The 26,109-nt window shown below is 44.6% G+C and overlaps 1 protein-coding gene across 1 annotated transcript in view; it reads left to right on the plus strand.

Moving 5' to 3' along the window:
- The window catches only part of PINX1 (PIN2 (TERF1) interacting telomerase inhibitor 1), a 102,463-nt gene that overhangs the window by 16,421 nt on the left and 59,933 nt on the right, over positions 1-26,109 (plus strand). The window contains exon 6 of the mRNA XM_075269315.1: positions 9,974-10,053. Coding sequence (XP_075125416.1) covers positions 9,974-10,053 — 80 coding nt within the window. The remainder of the gene's footprint in view (positions 1-9,973; positions 10,054-26,109) is intronic.

The raw sequence follows: 26,109 nt of genomic DNA on the forward strand, positions 1-26,109 counted from the left end.
GAGAACACAGTTATGGTGATGTCATTGGTACCCAAAGACTGGGGGGATGGAGAACACATTGTACCTGTTGGGTTCTGGTGATGTCATTGGTACCCAAAGACTGGGGGGGATGGAGAACACATTGGACCTGTTGGGTCCGGTGACGTCATTGGTACCCAATGGCTGAGCTTCTGTACTTTGGAAGGTGCATCCTCCATTCCTCGGACTGCTCGAATCGAAAGTGCAGGGGGGACATCTGACCCCTGAGGCCAATCTGCGGTCACATGAGCAGATAAGAGTGATGTCATCAGTACCCAATGTGTAATCACTGGGGCCAAAGATTGGCCACAGCAGTCACTTGTGCAGCTGTATTTCGGCTCAACAGAGTGAAGACTGGAGGGAATTGGGAATATAATTCTACCTTACCACTGGCCCCTGTTACTTTATACTACACGTGGACATGGGTTATAGAGGAGAGCAGTCATGGGGAACTTGGACACCCGTTACAAATAATGTTTTGGGTGGCTGTTGTGATGGCGGACGCCACATTGGAGCAGATCCTCGTGGCCTCACGATTTTTTTTATTCTTTTTGCCTTCCTTCCACTGCTTGCACATCTCACTTCTGAGAGTACATGGAATGTATGTGACGGGGACGTGAGTCTTGGGAAGGACGCTTGTTTGTGTAAAGAGTCTGCAGTTCCTTCCCGACACCGAATCAGGACTTTGATGAGGAAGTCCATATAGGGGGAGAAAGAATTCTTTTGATGTCGACTTGAGAAAATGTAAAACAAAATTGGAATTTCATCTCTAGTGAAGCCATTTATCTTACATTTCCTCCCTCCTGGGCCTCCTATGGCATGTCCACTGCAGTAGAAGGGTCACAGTGGCCTCTGTATAGTCCCTTGGACTATACAGCTTTATATTAAAGGGAATCGCCACTTTAGAAAATCCCTACTGGTCTCTTGACAATAAACTGGTCAAAAGGTTTCTATCCTGCTAGAAATCCGAGCGATCGGCCAAGCAGTAAGACTTGGCAGTAAGTGCTTGATTTCTCTGCAGTGCCACCACAGGCAAAGTGAAGTATTACATAGTGTACAGGCACATTAATGAGTTGTCTATGTGATACAGGACAGGGCTGGTCCTCCAGAGTGAGAGATGCTCTTTAAGACCAAAAGGTGAACAGAGGACCCCTCTATTAATTCTCTAATAGGATATATAAACATTAGAGAAAACAAAACAATTTACGGTAGTTTTTTTTTTTTTTTTTTTTTTTTAAATTAAAGGGGTTGTCCAGGAATGAAAGCAGTAGTGGCTTGGGAGGGTTATAATAAGTTCTACAACATCTATATCAGCCAGGCCTGTTTCCTTATTATTCTGTACTTCTGACCTGCCATTACACTATATTTATGTGGGTCATTGTAGAAGTGTTTAGGAGAACAGATGTTGTGCGGTATAAAAGCTGTTCTGCCCTAAATGCAAACCTGTCGCCGTAATAAGAAGATAAATAATAAAATGGGTAATAACAACACTGTGTTAGCAGAAAAGGAATCTTCCCCATGAAAAAGAGCTGCTATGTATCCCACAGAAAGCTCCTTCCCTATATACCAATTAACATTTAAAGGGGACCCGTCGTCGGTCCTTTATGGGCTGGTGGTTTAGTGTCCCTGCTAATAGCTTACTTCTAATCTTATCGGTGCCTGCAAAGAAGAAGATAAAACTACCTGGTCTCTTTGCCCCATCTCATATGCGTTCATTTACTGATACCATAGGAGAACTCCCAATCTTCAGTGCGCATGCGCCAGACCTTGGGCACATGCGCAGTAAAGCCTAGATGTACTTCCTTGGCTTCAATGAACAATTGCGGATGCACTTGGACCACCAAAGATGAGACCCATGAGATTTCTCCTTCAGCCACTGGAAGTGTTTGGAGTAGGCTATTCGGGACACTATACCACTGGTCCATAAGGCCCAGTGGACGGTTTAATGTCCCAAATAGACCTGCCAGGATCCCTTTAAACTAGGACCCCTAGTTTATATTTTCCGATCATGCCACCGAAACAGCTCTGAGCAATCTGTGTCCTTTAATTCCTGTAAATTGTAGATATGGCCACCATAGATTGAATACACATCAATCAGCCTTAAAGGGATTCTACCATTAAAACACAATTTTTTTGTAACTAACACGTAGGAATAGCCTTAAGAAAGGTTATTCTTCGCCTACCGATAGATGTCTTCTCCGTGCCGCCGTTCGGTAGAAATCCCAGTTTTCGTCGGAATGCACATGAGTTCTCTTGCAGCACTGGGGGCGGCCCCAGTGCTCAAACAGCACTGGGGGTGTCCTCAAAGCTGCGAGAGAACTCTCCAGCGCCGCCTCCATCTTCTTCAGGAACGGCCTCTTCACGTGTCCTCTTCCAGCGCTGGTGGTCAAACTTCTAGGCCTCAGACAGAGCCGACTTCGCATGCCCGCAGCCACAAGAAAATGGCCACTTACTTACTGTGTAAGCGGCCATTTTTCTTGTGGCCGCGGGCAAGCGCAGTCTGCTCTGCCCGAGGCCTAGAAGTTTGAAGCCACCGCCGGAAGAAGAACCGTTCCAGAAGAAGATAGAGGCGTCACTGGAGATTTCTTTCGCAGCATTGGGGACGCCCCCAGTGTTGTTTGAGCGCTGGGACCAGCCCCCAGTGCTGCGAGAGAACTCATTTGCATACCGAAGAAAACCGAGATTTATACCAAACGGCGGCTTGGAGAAGACATCTAACGGTAGGCAAAGAATAGCCTTTCTTAAGGCTATTCCTACGTGTTAGTCAAACATTGTGTTTTAGTGATAGGATCCCTTTAAGTGCCCATGATCCTTTCTCTGATTTACTGGTTTTTCTTCTTTTGACCACTTTTGGCTAACAACTGCATCATGGGAAAACCCTACAAGACCTCCTGTTTTATAGATGCTCCGACTTCATTCTGTAGTCATCTGGATTTGACCCTTGTCATAGTCGCTTAGATTTGTAAGTTGGCAGATATGGCTTCCATGGAGAGAATGCTCATTGCTGATATTTGGGCGCCCATCATCCTTTCTCTGGTTCACTGGTTGTCTTTCTTTGGACCACTTATTGTACTTGCTAACCATTACATAAAGGGACAACCCTACAAGATCTTCTCCCTCGTAGGTACTATGACCCAGTTGTCCAGGCCCTTATCATAGTCTCTCATATCCATACGCTCATACTCCTCTTTCCTTCTTCCAACACTCAACTCAATACATGACCCATTGGGGTTTCTTGAGAACTAGTTCTATAATAGACCGAAGCAAATTTTAGTTTGGTATTCTTATGCCAAGTCAACGTCCCAAAAGCATTGACTCCTTGGCCCTAATGGCTAAACCGTTCCATCAAAGAGCTGCATGTTCTTGAATATGCAACAGTGCTCATAGACGTCTACTGCGTTACGGTTCCTGGGTACACTTGTATGTCTAAGACCTTACGGTAGATCCAAGAATGAATAGCCTCAGGGCTGCTTCAGTAAGTTGTCTTGAATTTGTTAGTCGTAGATTTAAATTAACATAAAACCAAATAAGGAATCTGGCACCACGACCTGACCGAACGGGAACTCCATAATGATGTCCGTAAGGCTCGGAACCTTGATGTGCTGATACGGTGGATTGAATAATTGCATTGTTAATGAAGATGTTTTAGAATTTCTTATTTGGTAATTACTTCATCAAGTAAATCTTCTGCAGAGGAGGGAAAAAAAATGGTGACAGAGGCGCATTTTAGCATGAGAGTTTCTGGAAGGTTTCAGGATTCCTGCCAGCTGGTGACCTGACTCATTTCCTCCGTCTCCGCCCTGGCTGCTGTGTGAAATATACCAGAGGAAAGGTGGATGCACTCTCCGATATGGTCACCACTGAGTTGGGCGCCCTGGAATTTGAGTGATGTCACTGCCTCGTATGACATCGGCAGCAACCTGCTGGAGTTTACGATCCATGGGCACAATTTAGAATCTCCTCCTTCTGCACGTCTTGAATAGATCTTGTAGCCGGACCTATTTTTACGTATATGTTGGGATGTCCATGGTGTTGGGATGTTTTTTGATTTGAGATGTCTTGGATTATTTAATCAATTCATTTTCCAACATGTAGTAAAATCCGTGTCCAAAAGTAGGACTGTCTGATCTCCTCGTCATATTGAACTAATTCCAAGGGCCACAACAAAATTTAAAGGAGTATTACCATATAACCGAAAGGATATGCCACAAAAATCTAGAAGGTGCAGGTTCTCTTCGCTCATCTTCGGGAACCATGCAGGCACGGGCTTCTTTCTCTTGTTGATTTGCGGAAACCACATGGCATTTCGCCACTTCTCGAAGTTACAACAGCTAGAGCCACACGCGTTCACGGCCACCTCTCTGTAGTGTCCAGTGGGTTGTTGGTGGGTTGATGGTTATGGACCCCACACAATGGCATTGTAGATCTCAGGTTATGCATCCTTGCCATAGATGGTCACATAACTAAAGTGTGATGGCTAGTGTGTCCTGCAGTTAATTAGAAATGGGTCAGTAGGTTATCGTGTATGTTTTGGACAGTGCACCTCGGCTCCATTTATGTCAATCAAGCTGAGTGCACTATCGGACACAAACAAGGAGGCGCTGTTTCTGGAGTAAAGCAGCCAGATTGGGGTTGAATGACATGTTTACTTTTAGGCTGCTGTTCCCCCTTCTATAGTTTCAACAGACTGGGACCAAAATCTTCAGAAGGTTTGGCAAGGAGAAGCGCTCACCCAATTGGATAACGATATGTTTATTAAGGCACAACGCGTTTCAGGCACTTAGGCCCTTTATCAAGTGCAATAAATCACCTTCCCAGAGCAGCTGGGAGTCTTAGTGATTCCGAGTTCAGGCTCAGGTGATTTATTGCACTTGATAAAGGGCCTAAGTGCCTGAAACGCGTTGTGCCTTAATAAACATATCGTTATCCAATTGGGTGAGCGCTTCTCCTTGCCAAACCTTCTGAAGATTTTGGTCCCAGTCTGTTGATGCCTCTACGTCCCAGTGACGTTTCTTCCAGCTGCTTCCCTCTCGGTTTCTAACATCTTTTTAACTGTTGGGGTTGTTGTGTCCTACACAACCCCCTAAGGTGAGCAGCTTCCCATTTGCTTACCTTTACTCATACTTGTGCTGAATTTACTACACTAGGGTCTGCTCGATGCCGTCTTTTTCTTTTTTTCTTTTTTTCCCCTTCTATAGTTTGGAGCTTTGAGTTCTGTCTTACTCAATGGTTGCTGTGGATACATTTCCTAACTACTATAGTTTTCTTTCAGGCTGCTGTTCCCCCTTCTATAGTGTCAGTCAAGCTTTGAGTTCTGTCTTACTAAATGGTTGCAATGGATACATTTCCTAACTACTATAGTTTTCTTTCAGGCTGCTGTTCCCCCTTCTATAGTGTCAGTCAAGCTTTGAGTTCTGTCTTACTAAATGGTTGCTTTGGAGACGCTTACTAACTACTACAGTTTTCTTTGTGAAGTTGTCAGACAGTCCATCCTAAGGAACCAGTCTGTCTTTGTTTACTCTGGTCTTCGGCTGGTTGGCACATTTGCCATTACTCCTTATTTTTTATTATATTTGGCCACTTTGTATGTTTCTCCTGGGCCTGCGCCTGGTGAAGCCTCTACTCAAAGACTTTTTTTTTTCTTCCCATGTTTGGCCTGAGCTAGTTGGGTGCTTGTCCCATTGCGTCATGTCGATGAGCAGGTGTTGTAATGGGTGGATCTCCTCTATGACAAGCCCTCGGATTAAGCAGAAGGTGAGGTGAAGAGCAGCTGCTATAATGACATAATTAAATAAATACCTGTGTTCCTCTGGGTCACACACCCCTCTGAATTCGATAGTGACCCTGACAACCTCACCAGTTACCAGGCACCATGGCTTCCTCTATGCCTTGTTACACAACATGGGCATGAATATAACCAGCCTACTAAACTTTCTCCTTCTGTCTCCTGATAGTTTGAGGAAGTTATTCCGGTCATGTAAAGTAGGAAAGGTGTGACTGCACCCAAGGAAACACAACTTCCCTAAGATAGTGACGTGACTAGAAAAACTCTAGTGTCGACCTTGTCTAGTCCAGCAATCCATTACCATCACTTCAAGGATCGTCTGCCTAAAATTGGCCATGGACATGAGACAGCAACTATGTCATCCAAGCCATTCCTCCTGGCTCCATATTTTTTCCATTGGATAAAAAAAAAATAACAATTTCCCATGGGAGTAATGATCGGACATGTCAAAATCCAACATGGCCTTTCTCTTGACATCCTTGGGAAGAGCCAGGATACCCTTATACAAAGTTGGGTAAAATTATGTGTCCATTCACATGATGTTGGCCAATGTACTTCCAACTGTAGTCCGTGTTGCAGCAAATACCTTTTTTTCACAGCCAGTAGTCATCTGTTTTTGACAGCCATAAAAAAATAGTATTTTCATAGGCTTCCTTGGAACAGATCCATGAAAAATAGACGGTGCTTGGATGTACATTCTAGTGCTGTCTGTTTTTGTTTTTTCGCCGACCTCTTGATTTCGATGGAGTAATCTGGTCTGTGAAAACGGGACATAACTTGTTCTATTTGGTATCATATCGGCCACACAGAATAGATCCATATGTTTCATTGGGGTTGTGTGTTGTCCGACTGAGAAACTCTTTCATGTGACTGGACTCTAAGGCTATGTTTAGTTGGAAGCCCTTGGCGTATATACTAAACATGTCCATGGCCTTCCATTGGCAGACTGAGATCAGATGAGTGTCCTTTTGGTCTCTTAGCCAGTATGTCGGTATACGGCAAAAAAAAAAAAAAAAAAAGTAGTAAAAGCTTATGGGTGATGAGTGCCCCTGCATTGAGATGATGTTCAATGATATCACCTTGCATATGTGGATAGTTCTTCATCAGAGTATCCCCGGACAACCCTGGAGATGACCAGGGTTGGGGAACGAGATGAGCCATTGGTACATTCAGGAATGGAGAAGCACAATAAATAACTCCAAATAACTCACCATGTACCAGTCACTGCAAAGGGACTACACCATGGCCACCTACCAGCAAAAAACACCCCACCCCAAACAAAGATAGACCCTGAGCCGGTACAGACTGAGCGCCCACTGCCTGGAGATGGAGACGGGGTGACACAGGAAGACGTACAAGCCACGGGAGAACAGACTGTGCCAATACTGTGACCAGGGGGCCCTAGAAGACGAGACCCACTTCCTACTACACTACCCCAACTCTTCCGCCTCCCCCTTTGACTTTGGCAATGCCAAATATCTATTCGGACGTGCCAATAAATCTTCTTTGATTCATACACTTAAGTTTGTGAGGATGTGTGGAAACCAGATGCCACATGGATGCAAAACCTTGATTTTTTTGACAGCCAAGACTCGCATGTATCTTAAGACTGACACGTTCTTAGAACTCATTTGAGCCTTCTGTTCTAAACATGACCATTGAATTCATTGGGCATTATGTAATATTATGACCTCTCTCTATAAATACATACTGTTAGGACCCTGTCCCATGGGCAGGGGCGTAAGTTGAGAGGGTTCAGTTGCACCGGGGCCCAAAAGCCTTAGGGGGTCCATAAGTACCGGCATCCGTATTGAGATTGCTGCTTCCATCTGACCCATAAGCCAAGGTGACCCACAGATTACCATAACCACACTAAGGTTGGTTAAACTCCTTAGCACCCATAACCATCACTATCAAGAATTCACTGTAGTGATGAGGTAGGGGCCCTGGACAAAAGATAGCACCAGGGCCCACAAGACTGTTGTTACGCCACTGCCCATGAGGTCCCTGGATGGAGCTGCTAGGTAAGGTGACTATTAGAATTGATAAGTTCTGCTCTGCTAATCCAAAGTGTAGTCAGAGTGTCAGAGATCGGCTGCTGTTTTATGTACTTCTAATGTGTTTTTGCAGTTTCTTTCCTATCTTACTCCTACACACCATGGAGAAGGTGGCCCCACAGAGCTGACACTCTCTTGTTCGGTTTCTTTGGCTCCACATTTTGCTCAAGGTCATGTAGAGATGACACAAGGATTTGTGTTGGTCTCACCCATTTTGAGAGCGGTGACTTCATCTTTCTGCTATGTTTTCCCATAATTACTTTCCTCATTGCTTAACTGGTTTGAGATCACTCGAAGTCGTTTAGAGCCGAATTCTACCCAGAGAAAAACTCCCATGATCCATCACATGAGGTGGAGAAAGTCTGAGGAATCAGGGGAGATTAATCCATAGTAATTGATGAGCTTTAGAAATGAGTAAGACGCGCGGCTCTGTGACTCCGACCCGTAGACTTCACTTCCAATTACTCTTGTGATGATCTCGGATTAGAGGGTTTGTGCTTGGATTTGGCAGAAGATGGTTCCAGGGCAGGTTTACCTTTCTTCTAAGAGTCTTCTCTTTCCTTATATGTTTGGTCTCCAAAGTTCTCTGGTGTCACCTGTTTGGGTCCTACCTGAGTCCAGATTTAGGATATGCTTCTAACACACAAATTTGACTGGAGCGACTGTGACCTCTCTATCGACATGCATGTTCAATGCCCCAAGCAAAACAGGGGGATCACTCTGCAACTTTAGGCAAGTAATGGAGCTTTCCATGTTGCTTAGACTTACCTAGGGAGGACACGTACAAAAAAGTTTTTTCCATTGACCAATAGGGGACAATCCTATCCACCGGATATCCCATATGTTTACCTCTTGGTCCCACATGATGATATGTATAAATTCAGTCCATCAATCAATAGCGGGGACATTCCTATCCATAGTGTATGTCCTGGACCTTCACCAATCATGAGAAGCCCTATCATGTTGATGCCATGACTGAAGTTGTCTTTGCATGCATGGCTCTCAGTTTGCTTCCATGAGAGTCCCAAAAATATCTGGGCAGCTTTACTTTTCCCAAAGTAGGTGTGACATGCAAGAGGTGCTCTCACGTTGAGCTGTCGGGTCTGCGGAGCGTGTGGTAGGCAAGTGATGTAAACAACAGCTTGAGTCCTCTAATATGTAGAAGAATATTTTGGGGGGTAATTTATGAATTATTGAGTATTTGCTCCCAATCTCCAATCGTGTCACTTGGAAACTCAGTTGGAAGATGGAGTCCCCATTGATTGTACCACTCTCACGCTAGGTCACAGCAATCAAAGGGTTAAACTGCCAAAATCCGGGGGGGGAGGGGGGGTCATTAGAGCAGCAGGGGCTAGCCTGTCACCAGACGGCCATGTAGGGCAGCAGGGGGCGCAAGTTCAGTGCTTAGTGTACAGTGCTGTATAAACATGGTGCTTCAATATTAGCCCCATAATTCCAGTAGTAAGAATTATACCCCAAATCAGCCACCCCCCCTTACCCCATACTCTCACCCTCGACTCCAACTCTCTCCCCCCCCCCACTTTACTAGCTTTGGCAATGCCAAATATCCATTTGGACGTGCCAATAAAGCCGATTTGATTTGATTTAAATACATGTGGGTGGTTACTAAGGGGTTAAGTCAGCGGGTAATTCAGCGCCAATAATCAAGGGCTTGTAAATGTTTGAATACATAAATATTTTTCCTTTAGGACTATAAATATAGTGGTGACGCCCCTTCCCCTCCTGCCAAAATGGTCTCCAAAACGGATGGCCATCTTAAAGAAGTCAATCTACATAGACTATAAGGGAAGCTAGAGCCAGGGTGGTCTTGGTTTGGTAGTCATACTTAACACCAACAGAAGGTTTGGGGTACCGCTCAGCAATTGCAAAAACAATTGGCAAGAAGTACAGCAAATTTTGCAGCACCACATGCTGCTTTACTGCCAGTCGTCTGCAGGCGACCGTCGCCACCATGCCATGGGAACAGCTAGAGACTGTGCCGCCTTGTTTCTCGCGTCACCTGGATTCTGCACATTTCACTTCATAATTTAGATAACTTTTTACTAGAAATGTCCGCTGGGTTTCCGTAACTTCTCATTTTCTTTCTCTGCAGGAAAAGACCTCTCTTGTCGCAGTGACAGCGACCTCGCTTGTATATTTGGAAAAAGAGAAAAAGTCGCGAAATCTTCTCAGGTAATGTAGTATGTGTCGGTTCATATAACAAAGTGTGTAAGACTGCTTAGAGAGGCCGTCGAGTTCAGACTATTACCTTGTGATGTTGATCCAGAAGAAGCCAAGAAGTTCATAGAAGCCAAGACGGGATATGAATGGATTCCAATACCCGGCTCCATAAATCGAATGATAATCTAATATTATTACACTCCAGGTTCTGAGATTCCTTTCCTGTGTCCGTCTTGCCCATCCTTTTGCCCTTTAGTAAATTCAGGTGGATTTATTCCCCCCTTCTCATGTACATAGCTGTTACGATAATCATATTGTGCACATGATACAAAATGGTGTAAAGTGATCATTTCTATGTCGGGCCTGGTCAGTTCACAAGCTGAAGATTACACTTCCAAATATGTTCCCCCACTAGTAAATGGTTCAGTCCAGTCCCTTTCTGTATAATGGTTCAGCCAAGATCTTTCGGTCCCTTCTTCATGGTGTAAGTACGTCCTTGGACTCCTTACTATATCGTGAGTGGACGACTCAAACCTGGCGGCCATAGCTTCACAATGGACCAAATACATTAGGTTATACCCGGAACCATATAACTAGATGAAGTTCACATAGGTGTGCACATAGGGTAGGTCACTGCCTTAAAACAAGGTAAGTGACACATTGAAGTCACTCCCATATACTCCCATTCACTGGCAGCAAGCAGAGATATTGAAAATTGTAAGGACACAAACTAGAATAAAAGTTATTAAAGGGATCCTATCATTAAAATGCAATTTTTTTTCTGGGTACCACATTGGAATAGCCTTAAGAAAGGCTATTCGTCTCCTACCTTTGGATGTCTTCTCCGTGCCACCATTCGGTATAAATCCCAATTTTCGTCGGTATGCAAATGAGTTCTCTCACAGCACTGGGGGCGGTCCACAGCGCTCAAACAGCACTGGAGGCGTCCCCAATCCTGCGAGAGAATTCTCCAGCGCCGCCTCCATCTTTTTCAGGAACGGCCTCTCTTTGTGTTTTCTTCCGCCGCTGGCTTGAAACTTCTAGGCCTTGGGCATCCGAATGTGCATGCCTAATGTTCACAAGAAAATGGCGGCTTACAATACTGTGTAAGCGGCTGTTTTCTTGTGGACGTTAGGCATGCACAGTCGGATGCCCGAGGCTTAGAAGACTGAAGCTAGCGCCAGAAGAAGAAGACGCAAAGAGAGGGCGTTCTAGAAGAAGATGGAGGCGGTGCTGGAGAGTTCTATCGCAGCATTGGGGATGCCCCCAGTGCTGTTTGAGCGCTGTGGACCGCCCCCAGTGCTGTGAGAGAACTCATTTGCATACCGACGAAAACCGGGATTTATACCGAATGACGGCGTGGAGAAGACATCTAAAGGTAGGAGAAGAATAGCCTTTCTTAAGGCTATTTCGATGTGGTACCCGGAAAAAATTGAGTTTTAATGATAGGATCCCTTTAAAGAAGATACTTGTATTGGCACCAGATAACAATTTTGGTGACAGGGTTTCTGTTTCTCCTGGAAATGCATTCATTCATTGACAACTGGGCATTACCATTCCTCTTGTCAAGGGGGTGTGTCCCTACAGAGTATGGCAGTGGCATCACAATAAGCCACAGACTCCACATGATCATGTACAAAAGCCTAATCGTTGTGTTATCAGTGTATAATATATATTTAGTATTTATATCCCTCTCCATTTATACAATAGCTGCTTGCAGTGAATAAGAACTTTCATGTTATCATCCAGAGACAGGAAACCACATCCCACATTTGCATACGAAGACTGTTTGTTTCTATTCACTTACAGCAAGCGGCCGTTGTGCAAAAAGCCCAGGAACTAAAACAATGTCAGGGGGGCAGTTTTCCATGTTGTGCAGGTTATTTTAGTGCATGTAGATCTGCCCTGTCATCTCCTGAGATGCTCGCAGAGGTGGAGCGGGGCGTGGTAACCCGTTTTCAGATGAGTTTTTGTTTTTCTTGCACTGGAAATCTTCACCTAATGTGACAGGCATACTGCACGTCGGCCCGTGACGGCCAGGCGGTTGTGTAATACCCACGTTACACCATATCTACACCTGGCCCGGAGACGGCATGCACTGGGTTGCGTCCAGATGTGCCCGGGCTATTAATCCTGCCGCAGTAATGTGATTGCGGACTCTGTATGTACTTCGGGGACACGGCCATCTCTGGGGGTCATTACATTACATATGATAAATGAGCCTTTGGATGCTGTGTAGGAAATCTTTCCCTCGTTCTGGGATATGAGAACGGCTTCTGTAAATGGGTGTGAACGTGAGGCTGCGGGATTGATTCTATCGGAAAGGAGATTCCGTCTAGTGCTGGGGGCTTTGTATCCGAGGGTTGTAACATGTTGCACCCTTCTAAGTGGATCAGCTGCAATACCAGACTCGGCCTGTGGACAATAGTGGCACTCTGTGGAGTCTGATGCACCCCATACATTTCAGCACACTCCATGGACCTGCTTGTCTACTTTTATAGTGCTATTTTCTGTATTAGTCCCAGCGCAGGACCCCAGAATGTTTAATCCCATGATTCATGGTAGCTTTTTGGCCTTCACAACCTCCCCCCACCTCTCATTTACAAACAATAGAGCTGGACCTTAAATTGGACACTTCTTAGTATCTGTGGGAAAATTTCCGTTCAATATTTGAGATCGATTTGTCTGGCTGTTACTGAATAGAATGTGAGATCAGTATTGTCGACAGTCCTGACTTATGGGACCAGTTTAACTCTTTACTAGTATTGCATAGTAATGGACGATACTGGAGCTTCACTGCTCACTGGTACTAGTGGTAAAAGGCAAAACCTTTGCTGATTGACACACTTGTATATACCCCTAAGCACCACATTCCAATTTATATATAGAAATAATAATATATCACATTTTACATCACTTATCCTGTATGTACTGATCCTGAGTTATATCCTGTATTATACTCCAGAGCTGCGCTCACTATTCTGCTAGTGCAGTCACTGTGTACATACATTACATTACTTATCCTGTATTATACTCCAGAGCTGCACTCACTATTCTGCTGGTACAGTCACTGTGTACATACATTACATTACTTATCCTGTATTATACTCCAGAGCTGCACTCACTATTCTTCTGGTACAGTCACTGTGTACATACATTACATTACTTATCCTGTACTGATCCTGAGTTACATCCTGTATTATACTCCAGAGCTGCACTCACTATTCTGCTGGTGCAGTCACTGTGTACATACATTACATTACTTATCCTGTATTATACTCCAGAGCTGCACTCACTATTCTTCTGGTACAGTCACTGTGTACATACATTACATTACTTATCCTGTACTGATCCTGAGTTACATCCTGTATTATACTCCAGAGCTGCACTCACTATTCTGCTGGTGCAGTCACTGTGTACATACATTACATTACTTATCCTGTATTATACTCCAGAGCTGCGCTCACTATTCTGCTGGTCCAGTCACTGTACATACATTACATTACTTATCCTGTATTATACTCCAGAGCTGCACTCACTATTCTGCTGGTACAGTCACTGTGTGCATACATTACATTACTTATCCTGTATTATACTCCAGAGCTGCACTCACTATTCTGAGTAGTATTCCTTAGATACTTAGAGTAGTATTCCTATTCCCATGGTTATTCTCTGAACCATTAGAAAGTTACACAATGTAAATTACAACAAGGGGAATGTTCTTATTGGGCCATGTTTGTGAGTTTTCCACATCTTTCAGGTCAGTTCTTTGTTCGTTTCTATGAGGGCCTCAATGTGATTTTTGTCCTGGCCATACATTAGACATTGCACTGGTGGGATAGTGTTATTGCTGGTCACATGACACATCTGAGGACCAGAAGGGAGTGGATGCCCAAACACAGCCACCAGTTAGATTACTCTCACCATATACATGATGTGCCTTTTCTAAGGGGCCAAAGAATGAAGTTGTTTTGCAGGAGGGCTATAAGTGTACCATACAGCATTTTAATTTTTTTTTTTTTTTTTTTAAAAGTTTTCCGATCCCAAATTTCATACTCTTGACCTATGCACAGTATAAGTATGCACCGATCAGTTGCTAGTGGATGGGCAGCACCACATCTATTACAGTATCATGTTTAGCGCTGTATTGTCCTGGAACCACCGCAATACACTTGATGGTGCTGCTATACTATTTGTATTAGTTCCCTAGGACCTTCCAATACTTGGAGGCTGTTGCAACAGCTGATCTGCGTGGGGTCTGGGTGTCAGACCCTGACAGATCACATACTGATGACCTATCCTGTAAATAGTAAGCGATTTGGAGCTGGAAAACCCCTGGATAAGTTGACACCTCCATTAGAGTCTCCGTTTGAGTCTATGGGTTCTGCCGTCTCCCATACACACTAGATCAGCGGCTTATCTGTGCGTGGGCACGTATAGCATTGAATCGTTTTGGGTGATCATTTTGCACCCCTCACAGATTGAGGGACGTCAGGCCTTGTCAGTGTCCCCTACCCCTTGTTGCTGGTTACTTTCCATCGCCCTCTATTCTGGAGGGGCCATCCCTATAATTTGCAGGTTATTTTTATAGCTCTGCTCCGTTTCCGCTGTGAAGAGTCCCCGGAGAGGAATAAATAAACTTGTAAAAGTTCATGATGTGCAGAGCACCAGTTACTGCCTCATAAATGTAATCCGGCTGATTTAGGTGGCGCACTTGGCTCGGCTGACCTGAACAGACATGTACGGATGTTACTGAGCGGCTCCGTTCCTGGACATCGAATGTGTCTGTGCGAGGGGTGGGAGAAGCGTGCCGGGGCCTGTAGGCCTCTAAATCACTGCACGCATTGTAGGCACTGAAAGTGTTGAAATATATAATGTTCCTATTATCCTGTGGCTGCAGACATTTATGGGGTCTCCATCAAGACCTGGGAATATCTCCCTAGATGTATGTGAGATATTAGGCGGCCGTATAATTATCTGCGACAGGCAGAAGGACTTGTGTGTATGGCTTCAGAAAGCTGTGTCACCACGAGAAGAGCTGGAGACGGGGGGGGGAGGCGAGACATTGGGGTCACTCCAGGAGGAAATAGATCACCCCTCTGTCTTACATCTGTACTTGGTCACCAGGGGGAGCCACTGAGAATGTGTTGGTCATAGTTCTGTGGCAAGGCTAGACCTAAGCGATCCCATCTCGACCCCTCTCAGTCTTAAGAAGTCTCAACTAAGAGATCCTGTCTTGTCCTGCCAACTTCTCCCTTTCTTGGTGTAGGGGATTCCGGCTCTCCCCCCTCGGGCTAAGAGACCCCGGCTCTCCCCCCTCGGGCTAAGAGACCCCAGCTCTCTACACCCAGTTCATTATTTACCTCGCACCTATAATTGGTCACCAGGGGCGCCACTGAGAATGTCCCGAAATTGTAATGCTGGACCATCCTATTAATGTTGATGCCCCACTGACCTAGGGGCTTTACCTTAGTCTGCAGACTGGACATGGTGCACATTCTGGTAGCCGGCCGTCTCTGCGAAGTCTGTGTTACTTTTTTTTTTAAGCTGGACATTTCCTTCCTCTGTCCAGCTGTGCTTCCTGCTGAAGTCTTATCAAAAGGGAAAGGCTGACTGGCCGCACAGGGGCCTGACCCCCTCCGAGAGCAGCGGCAGTCTGATGGGCTGTGTGCTGCCAGCAACCACTGACAGAAATAGTAACGGGGTCCTGCTCACTGCTGACCCCACCGCAGACCGCCTTAACTGTTTAGATTCCCTCCCTGTGTGTGTCATGTAGAAAGCCGGGACAGGAAGGTCTCCCCTGTGTCAGTGTCTGTGTGAGTCAGACTGCGGCCCCGTCATTCACTGACACAGCACAAGTGCCCACAGTCACCATCATCACTTCATAAACATCACCCGTGCGACAGGAGGCCTGCACCGAACACAGCTGTCCTCTTCTGCTCATCTCTAGTCATCTGGTTATTGGAAAGCTGGGTACCCACCAAAATGTTCCTGAGTTACATCCTGTATTATACTCACTATTCTGGTGGAATACAGCTCTGGAGTATAATACGGGATAAGTAATGTAATGTATGTACACAGTGACTGTACCAGCAGAATAGTGAGCGCTGCCCTGGAGTATAATACAGGATAAGTAATGTAATGTATGTATACAGTGACTGTACCAGCAGAATAGTGAGCGCAGCTCTGGAGTATAATACAGGATGTAACTCAGGATCAGTACAGGATAAGTAATGTAATGTATGTACACAGTGACTGTACCAGCAGAATAGTGAGCGCAGCTCTGGAGTATAATACAGGATAAGTAATGTAATGTATGTACACAGTGACTGCACCAGCAGAATAGTGAGCGCAGCTCTGGAGTATAATACAGGATAAGTAATGTAATGTATGTACACAGTGACTGCACCAGCAGAATAGTGAGCGCAGCTCTGGAGTATAATACAGGATGTAACTCAGGATCAGTACAGGATAAGTAATGTAATGTATGTACACAGTGACTCTACCAGCAGAATAGTGAGTGCAGCTCTGGAGTATAATATAGGATAAGTAATGTAATGTATGTACACAGTGACTGTACCAGCAGAATAGTGAGCGCAGCTCTGGAGTATAATACAGGATAAGTAATGTAATGTATGTACACAGTGACTCTACCAGCAGAATAGTGAGTGCAGCTCTGGAGTATAATATAGGATAAGTAATGTAATGTATGTACACAGTGACTGTACCAGCAGAATAGTGAGCGCAGCTCTGGAGTATAATACAGGATAAGTAATGTAATGTATGTACACAGTGACTGCACCAGCAGAATAGTGAGCGCTGCTCTGGAGTATAATACAGGATAAGTAATGTAATGTATGTACACAGTGACTGCACCAGCAGAATAGTGAGCGCAGCTCTGGAGTATAATACAGGATAAGTAATGTAATGTATGTACACAGTGACTGCACCAGCAGAATAGTGAGCGCAGCTCTGGAGTATAATACAGGATCAGTAATGTAATGTATGTACACAGTGACTGCACCAGCAGAATAGTGAGCGCAGCTCTGGAGTATAATACAGGATGTAACTCAGGATCAGTACAGGATAAGTAATGTAATGTATGTACACAGTGACTGCACCAGCAGAATAGTGAGCGCAGCTCTGGAGTATAATACAGGATCAGTAATGTAATGTATGTACACAGTGACTGCACCAGCAGAATAGTGAGCGCAGCTCTGGAGTATAATACAGGATGTAACTCAGGATCAGTACAGGATAAGTAATGTAATGTATGTACACAGTGACTGCACCAGCAGAATAGTGAGCGCAGCTCTGGAGTATAATACAGGATAAGTAATGTAATGTATGTACACAGTGACTGTACCAGCAGAATAGTGAGTGCAGCTCTGGAGTATAATACAGGATAAGTAATGTAATGTATGTACACAGTGACTGTACCAGCAGAATAGTGAGCGCAGCTCTGGAGTATAATACAGGATAAGTAATGTAATGTATGTACACAGTGACTGTACCAGCATAATAGTGAGCGCAGCTCTGGAGTATAATACAGGATAAGTAATGTAATGTATGTACACAGTGACTGTACCAGCATAATAGTGAGCGCAGCTCTGGAGTATAATACAGGATGTAACTCAGGATCAGGACAGGATCAATATGTAGATGATATGTATTATGTAGGACGATGTGTAAATGAGAGCATACACTTTATGCTTCCATAAGTGTTTGTGCATAACTATGTTTTGGGCCCTGAACTCGACCCTCGGGGCACCTTCCATGATTTATCTTCCACTCCTAGGCTTTTGTCCCTTCTGTGTAGTGGAATCGCAGAGCCGGCGTTAATGTGTCTCTATTGGAGAGCGAGCATTGCCTGAACTCAACCACACGGCATCGCTGTGAAAAATGGCCTCTGATTTGCTAATTAATCAGTCAAAAGAGGAATGACACGGCTCTCGGCTTGAGGGTCCCCGCTGTGGAGGTAGTGCGGGCCGGTGATGAATGGTTTCCTTTGGAAATCATATATCAAGAAACCTTAGTCATTTTTAACTAGTCTGGTGAAAGCTTGGTTGCATTTTTGTGTTGTGTGCTGTTTTGTGCTGCATTGGCGAATTATCCTCTCTCGCTATGTGCCTGTACCTGCGTGTGCTTACATGTCACCAGGAACTGTAAGACTTCACATCAGCCAAGCACCGGCATCCCTACTCCTAAGACTGGTTCCCTGTCCGCGCTGCCTAGTTCATGGACACCCTATATATTTGTATAGTGTTGAGTAGCTTTACAAATATTTAGCTTTAATTATCTTATATACATCTGGAGTTACATCACCATTTATACGCCTGACACCGAGCGCCGATTAAATTGCTACTTGTTTATTCTCTCTATGTGACCTCACATCTCACTAGCTCCCCCTGCTGGATTAACGTCTGTAAGTGCTGCAGTAAATGTCTGGTATACTAGGCTTGACAAAACTAAGTTAAAGGGATCCTATTATTGGATATCTTTTCTTTTTTTTCTCAATAACACGTAGGAATAGCCTTAAGAAAGGCTATTCTTCTCCTTCCTTTAGATGTCTTCTCCACGCCTCTGTTCGGTAGAAATCCCGGTTTCATTCAGATTGCAAATGAGTTCTCTCGCAGCACTGGGGGCGGTACTCAGCGCTCAAACAGCACTGGGGGCGTTCCCAATGCTGCCAGGGAACTCTCCAGCGCCTCCTCCATCTTCTTCTGGAACACCCTATCCCTGTGTCTTCTTCCGTCCTGGCTTTCAATCTTCTAGGCCTCAGGCAGAGCCGACTGCACATGCCCAGGCCATAAGAAAATGGCCGCTTACACAGTAAGCTAGTGTTAAGTGGCCATTTTCTTGTGGTTCAGGCATACGCAGTCAGCTCGACCCAAGGCCTAGAAGATTGAAATCCAGGACGGAAGAACACACAGAGAGAGGGACGTTCCAGAAGAAGATGGAGGAGGCACTGGAGAGTTCCCTGGCAGCATTGAGGACGCCCCCAGTGCTGTGTGAGCGCTGAGTACCGCCCCCAGTGCTGCGAGAGAACTCATTTGCATACTGAAGAAAACCGGGATTTCTACCGAACGGCGGGGCGGAGAAGACATCTAAAGGTAGGAGAAGAATAGCCTTTCTGAAAGCTATTCAACGTGTGATCGAGAAAATAATGGTATCCAATGATAGTATCTCTTTACGAAGTTTACCCTGGTGTCCAGGCTTTAATCCCTGCTCTCCGCATTGAAGATATTGATGCTCACCAAGCATAGCACAGTACATTTTATAGTGGCTGCGCATGGTATTGCAGCTCAGCCCCATTTATTGCAATGGGACAGAGCTGCAGCATGACCATGTGACCCATGGATGTGATGTCGCTGGCCTAAGGAGCGGATGTGTAGATAACCCAAACACCGCAAGCTCTTCACATATAGCCAAACTGTGGGAGTCCTAATATTGATGGCCTATGCTAAGGATAGGTTATCAGTATCCTAGTCTTGGAAAACTCCTTTAAGCTAAGGCCCCACGTTGCTGAAACGCAGATTTTTTTTTTGTTGTTGCAGATTTTGCTGCGGTTTTATGAGCCAAAGCCAGGAGTGGATTGAGCAGAAGGGAGAAGTCTAAGAACCTCCTATATATTTCCATTCCTTTTGTAGCCATTCTTGGCTTTGGCTCAAAAGAACGCAGCAAAATCTGCAACAAAAAAAAGCTGCATTTCCACAATATGGGACCTTTCATTATCACCACCAATTCACCGTATTGTGTACTTCAATAGGCACCGTTCCACTGATTCTGTAGTTGGAATTTTTTCTGTTCCCGAGCCATTGATGCTGTTAGTTTCAGCACAGTAATGCTCGCTATTGTCAAGTGGGCGGTTCATGTATTTCTTTGCCAGCCCAAGACCACCCACCTGACAGAGGAGAGTATAACTGTGCTGAAACTAATAGAACTGACTGCTCAGGAACGGTGTGGGCTAGAGAATAAATTCCAACTGTGCCGGAATCTATGGAGCGGTGCTCCGGTAAGATGGAAAGCAGTGGAGGTAGTGGAAGGTCTCTAATATTATCCGGCTCAATCCCTTCTTCTAGAAGTTATCATAGACCTGACCTAGGGCGAAGACAATCACTATATACAGACAGGGGAATTCTGGGACATTATGGTGACTGAGGAAGGTGTAGGGATAGAGATTTGTTATCTCCACTGGGGGGCAGCGTAAGTGAGCACATGGTGCGTCTTTCTACCCCTATGTCTGATTGGCCAGGAGGATTCATGAAGTCTGCTACGTGGTCCCAAAAATGCTGATTAAGAAATAAAATGGCGTCTTACATGACCCCTAGACTATATGTGAATGCTATACCATATTAGACACACCGTCACTTGGGTTTTGATGGTTCCTATGTAGAGTCTTCATGTTTTTTCCGTACGTCTGCACCTTGGTAATGTAAACCCTAGGAGCCATAGACATCCTAAACCGCAGCTCGATGGAACCAAAGCTGGACCCTACATCATACGGTGGGTGGCAGCCATGTAGGTGGCCGTTTCCTTATCTCGCCCTCATCCCGTACACTTCCTTGTCCGGGATTTACTCGCTGACATCAATGTTGGGTTGGGCTCCTTCTACAGCTGATTAAGCAATTGGCTTGTTGGCATACCTGTGCGGAGATGGAAACCAGTTTATCCACTCTGACCCCCACATGGCCCAGACGTCTCCTGTGTTCATTCAGGTTTTCCATATCACTGGGATAGTCCGGTCCTGATTCCTGTTACCTGACACCCTCACGCCCGTGACTGCCGACGTCTTATTCTCCTGCAAACGTTAACAGGAAATTTTTGTGAAATATTGTTTTCATCCATAAATCTATAGTTCTGGATACAGGTTTATATATATTTAAAAAAATCAGTATTTTTATCCCCTTTTTTTATGAATCGTGTGATATTCTATGCTTTGGCAGCAGCTGCCTGGCACGGGTTGCTCAAGTTCATCTTCATGTCCTCTTCTACCTCCAAGTCCGGGTTCGTGTTTCGAGTTCATTCGATGTAATACCTGTGAAATTTTCTTTTCTCGGTTATTAATTTACCACAGTTAGTAAATACGTGCGTCGGCTCACCTCACAGTGTATACAGGGATGACCGCAGACGAAAATCCAGCACCGGCCTGGCCTTGTCCATATAAAATTTCAGGTCCATGTGTTCACAGTCCACCGAGACCCCATGTGGTATCAGCAGATCATTTAGTACTCAACATTCTTGCTCATGGTGTTTTAAAGGCGTTTATTAATGGATGGGCTCATCAGAAGATCGACAGGGGTCAAACACACAGGACTTCCATGGATTAGCTGTTTGCAGAAGCCACTGTGCACTTACAGCCTCTTTACTGCTTACCTAGCACAACACTGTACATTTTACAGCGATTGTGCTTGGTATTGCCGCTCAGCCCCGTTCTCTTGAATGGGACTGAGCTACGAACAGGCCACGTGACCAATGAACATGAGAAGACACTGCATTGGATTTGTAGTTGAATGGATGACTATCCTATGTATATATATATATATATATATATATATATATATATATATATATCTGGGCCCCAAAATCCCACAGTGACCTTAATTAACCCTTGATTGAGTGATGCCTGAGCCGTCTCCTGGAGATTTATAGCCCTTCTGTATTACACAATGTTACTGACGTGACTATAGTGAACTTTTTTTTTTTTAATTAAATTTGTCCCAGTAATTGGTGATCTCTATGTGTTGAGACGCGAGTTGCAAAACCTGTGTCGTGTTCCGTATCTGAATGTGTGAGAATCCTGTGTATTACGAGGTTTAAATTAACCCCTTATTAAATGATATCGCTATTATATGATATCTTAAAATAACACAGCGTATATTATTTTCACAAGGGCTGATGGGCCCCATGGGAGCTGCTCGGGGCCTGAAAATCTAGACTAAAAAACAAAATCGGTGTGAACGTAAGATAAAATAATACAAGAAGAAAAAAACATACAAAGCTCGGAATGGAAGATTAAAAAAAAGTGTTAGTAAATCGTCCTTGAAATGTTGGGATTTCCTGCTGGCATACCTGAGCTGTGCCCGTAGGGGTTGTATGGCTCCAGGCTGTTGGTATTTGTATGGTGGCCCCATATAGTTGTTGTATACAGGCCCCCTGACCACAGCTCATCCATCAAGGCCTGACTGTGAGGCCTCTGTTCAGACTGACAGTTCCAATTACGGCCCCTGATTTTATTCTTGTTACCTCCTGTCACCTCGCTCAGGTTTTCCATTCCCACCAGTCATTCTACCTTTCTGCCCAGGTGTGATGTCCTACTGACCAACACCTTCATCTCCTTCCGTTTCCTCATTCAATGTTTGTGTCCTATGACCAATATACGGTAGTATCTCAGTGGTTAGCACTGTTACATGGCAGCAATGGGGTCCTGGGTTCAAATCTGACCCGGGGCAACGTGTTCTTGAAGTTCTCCCACACTCCAAAAGCAAGCTTATGGTTTAAAGGGTTTTTACAGTGATGACCTAAACACGTGTTGGGTCATAGATATTCACGTTGCGGAGGTCGGACAAAGTAGTAGGACCTCTCTATAGTGACGGCACTGGGTACAGAAGCTCCGGGCCTATAACTTGAGTAGGAACAGAACTTTTTTTGGCCTCATCCAACGCAGTAGCTTCCGATAACAAGAGGCACCTGGATCAGCTGATCTTTTTGGAAGTCCAGTTGTCAGACCCTCACGGATCAAATACTAATCCACAGACTCCTAGAACTACTTGGGGACCAGATAACCCTTTTTTTTTTATGGCTTCCTATGAAATCATCATTTTGTGTTTGATCTGGATGGGAACTGACGTCAATGGCGGTGATCTTATCACAGCGCTGTGCTATATAAGTATCGTAGCACTGCCAGGCGTAATACCAGAGATTTCATCTACGGCAGAGGTTCTCAAACTTTTTTTTTTTCTCGTAGACCACTTTTAAAGTTTTACTGGTTTCGGTGAACCCCCTGCTGCTACATTTCTACCATATTCCATAGTTGGATATTTCCATATAATCTTCACGCCAACGTTAGACCCCTGTCGAGTCTCCCGTGGACCCCTGGACCACTTTGGGAATCGCCAACTTACGGTCATCACCAAGGAGAGTCAGGGCGTTTGGGTTTTGGACCATCAATTGCTCCTCACCATCTCATAACTTAGCTTCCTTGAGACTTGGCACTCATAACGTCATCACTTCCCTTCCCCCTTCTTAAAAAAAACCTCTTACCCCTTCAGAGCTGGACAGACTGGTCGGTAGTGATGGGAGATGGAAGAAAACATGACATTCTACCAAGCAGACAAACCGGTCATTTCAGCCAGCATGCCCCGATACAGGACCAGTGTGATGGTGGAGGGTACGTTCCTCGCCTTTCTTGCTTCTTGTCACTCATCTCCATGCCGTTGTTTGCCGTGTAGTCTTTGGACTGGTATACGTGTTTCCATACTAGTGCAGCGGGGGCACTGTGTTTCCGATATGTACAGGGTGCCTACTTTTTGAATAATTTTTGTACCAATTTCTCACAATTTTTCCACCACCACAACCTGATGTTATGATCACACAGGTGCACAGATTATAACAATAGACATACAACAAAGTTCGTTAGATTTCTCTAGATTTTTTTTATTATTTAAAAAATAAAAATTAATATAAAATTTCAGTTCTCTCTTTTTAAAATGCTTTTTAAATCCTCCGTTGTCCTCCGGGTCATCTTCTCTCCAGAGAGCTGGCTGCTCGGCTCTTCACTCCTCTGTGTTTTTGTACTCGCTGTTCCATTTAGGCAATTGCTTTCCTGACAGCCATTTATTACGGCCGGCCTCCCCTGGACTGATTTTATTTTTTATTTTTTTTAGTGAGGCCACGGTGACTTTTTCCCTCTGTGTTGAGTTTCTCGGTTACCAAACTTGATAGGAATGTGTAGTGCTGAGAATGAGCACAGCCATGTAGAACAGAAGTGATGTGCCAAAAACTCCCCACACCCCTCCGCTTTTCCTAAGATGGCAGCCGCAAACCACAGGTGGATTTTGTAGGTCATACCTGGCAGGTCTCAGCCTTCCCGAATGACATGTCCAAAACCCTCTTGCAGAGTTAACCCCTTCAGCACAGTTTCACCTAGTAAGTGAAGATAATCCAGAAGAATCCTGAGGCTCAATCATTACTTATTAACCTCTTGGCCATCTTGGAAGCCATGATATGGCCCATCTGACGCTCGAGCCCAGGCTGCAAAATCAACAGGTATAGCACGTGTCCTGAGTTTTTCCCCTGAAAAAATACACTGGCATGGGCATGGCCTCATCAGAATATAATGTGTCCGTGTGCTAGCCATGAGAAATTTGGCTAGCACACTGATAAAAACACACATTTGGGTTTGCGCAGCCTTATCTAGGGGTCGCAAATCGGGTTCACGTAGGTTTCCACTTGGCCCTTGAACCACCCTGAGCAAGTTATTCCAAACCACTTTCTTCTTATAGTGCGCTTCTTCAGAAAAACGTTATTGGATCACAGTTCTTTGGAGTGTAGACACTTTCTTTGATTTTAGTCCAACAGCAAGGAAATGTTTTGAAGGTCGTTGAAGGCTGCCAACATATTATCTAGAGCTGGCTGTAACCCCTTTCGAGGTCCACCAGTGACTAGCACTTGATATGACTTCTCACTCCGGAGATCGTGGTCCGCTGTGGCAACTTCCACCTGTAATAGTGCACCATGGTGTCGCCATTGTCCAAAAGGCAAAGATAGCAGAGAATTTGGCAAAACCACCTTGGAGACCTATCAGGATTGTTAATATTTTTTATAACGTTTTTGATTTGTATGTTTCCCTGCACAAAATTAGCCCACTTTCTCAGTGAGACCAGGTCAATTCTAAAATATCACTTTCCTGGTGAGAAAAGCAAAGTTTTCTATACTTGTTACTATTATTTATTTTATTTTTGGCTGGATCAGGGCTGTGTAGTACGTCAGCCAAACCATCCAGTCCGACCCTTCTCTTATTCCGTAGCCCAATTCTTATTCCTCATTCCTAATTGGTAGACAGACATGGTGGTTCAGACTCTGTAAAACTCCTATTAAAGTAAAATCTTAATAGTTAAAGAGGAGCTCTCACCTCCTGGGCACATGTGGTTTAATACACCGCTAGAAAGCCGACAGTACGCTGAATTCAGCGCACTGTTGGCTTTCATGTTCTGTGCCCCCGGTGAAGAGCTATTGGTGCTGGTACCGCAGCTCTTCACTGTCAGAAGGGAGTTTCTGGCAGTCAGTCAGTAACGTCCTTCCTAACTGCAGTGTCTATAGCACTGTAATGTCAGAGGAGGCATTGCTTACCGCCCAGCGATGATCCCCCCCCCCCCCCCAGTACTCGTCTATGGACAAGCACTATCAGGAGGGGAGGGGGCGTTTCTCCCTGCTCTTACAGTACCGCTCAGTAGACGCTACAGTGAGGAGGGGCATTCCTCACTGTCAGAAATGCCCTTCTGACAATAAAGAGCTACGGTACCGGCACCGATAGCTGTTCACCAGGGGCACAGAACGGAAAAGCTGCGCTGAATTTAGCATACTGTTGGCTTTCTAGCGGTGTTAAAAACCGCATGTGCCCCAGGAGGTGAAAGGTTTTCTTTAATATAATTGTAAAAAAAAAATTAATAATTATAATTTGTAATTAAAGATAACTTTAACTTCGCAGCTTTAAATTGGCTTCATGGTCCGAATGCTCCAACCCTATAAATCCTACTAAAATATTGATACTTATTTTATAAAAAAAATTTATTTAAGCTTTTTTTTTTTTTTTTTTTTTTTTTTTTTTTTTTTTTTTTTTGTGTCCTGGATAAAAAAAATTATTGGAAATCTTCTTAGGTAACTCTTCGGCCATCTAACCTCCATGTTTAGTCTCCCAGCCTGTAAGATATGTGGGTCGTCTGCTAGAAGTAATCTATGTCCCCCCTCTATAAAGCCTTTCTGACGGTGCCGCGATGTTTCTCTCCTACACAAATAAATACAAAGCCGTACATTTATCAGTAGCATTCCTCTTATTATTGTGACTGT

Source organism: Leptodactylus fuscus, chromosome 3 (genome assembly GCF_031893055.1).
Source record: "Leptodactylus fuscus isolate aLepFus1 chromosome 3, aLepFus1.hap2, whole genome shotgun sequence".
Classification (NCBI taxonomy): domain Eukaryota; kingdom Metazoa; phylum Chordata; class Amphibia; order Anura; family Leptodactylidae; genus Leptodactylus; species Leptodactylus fuscus.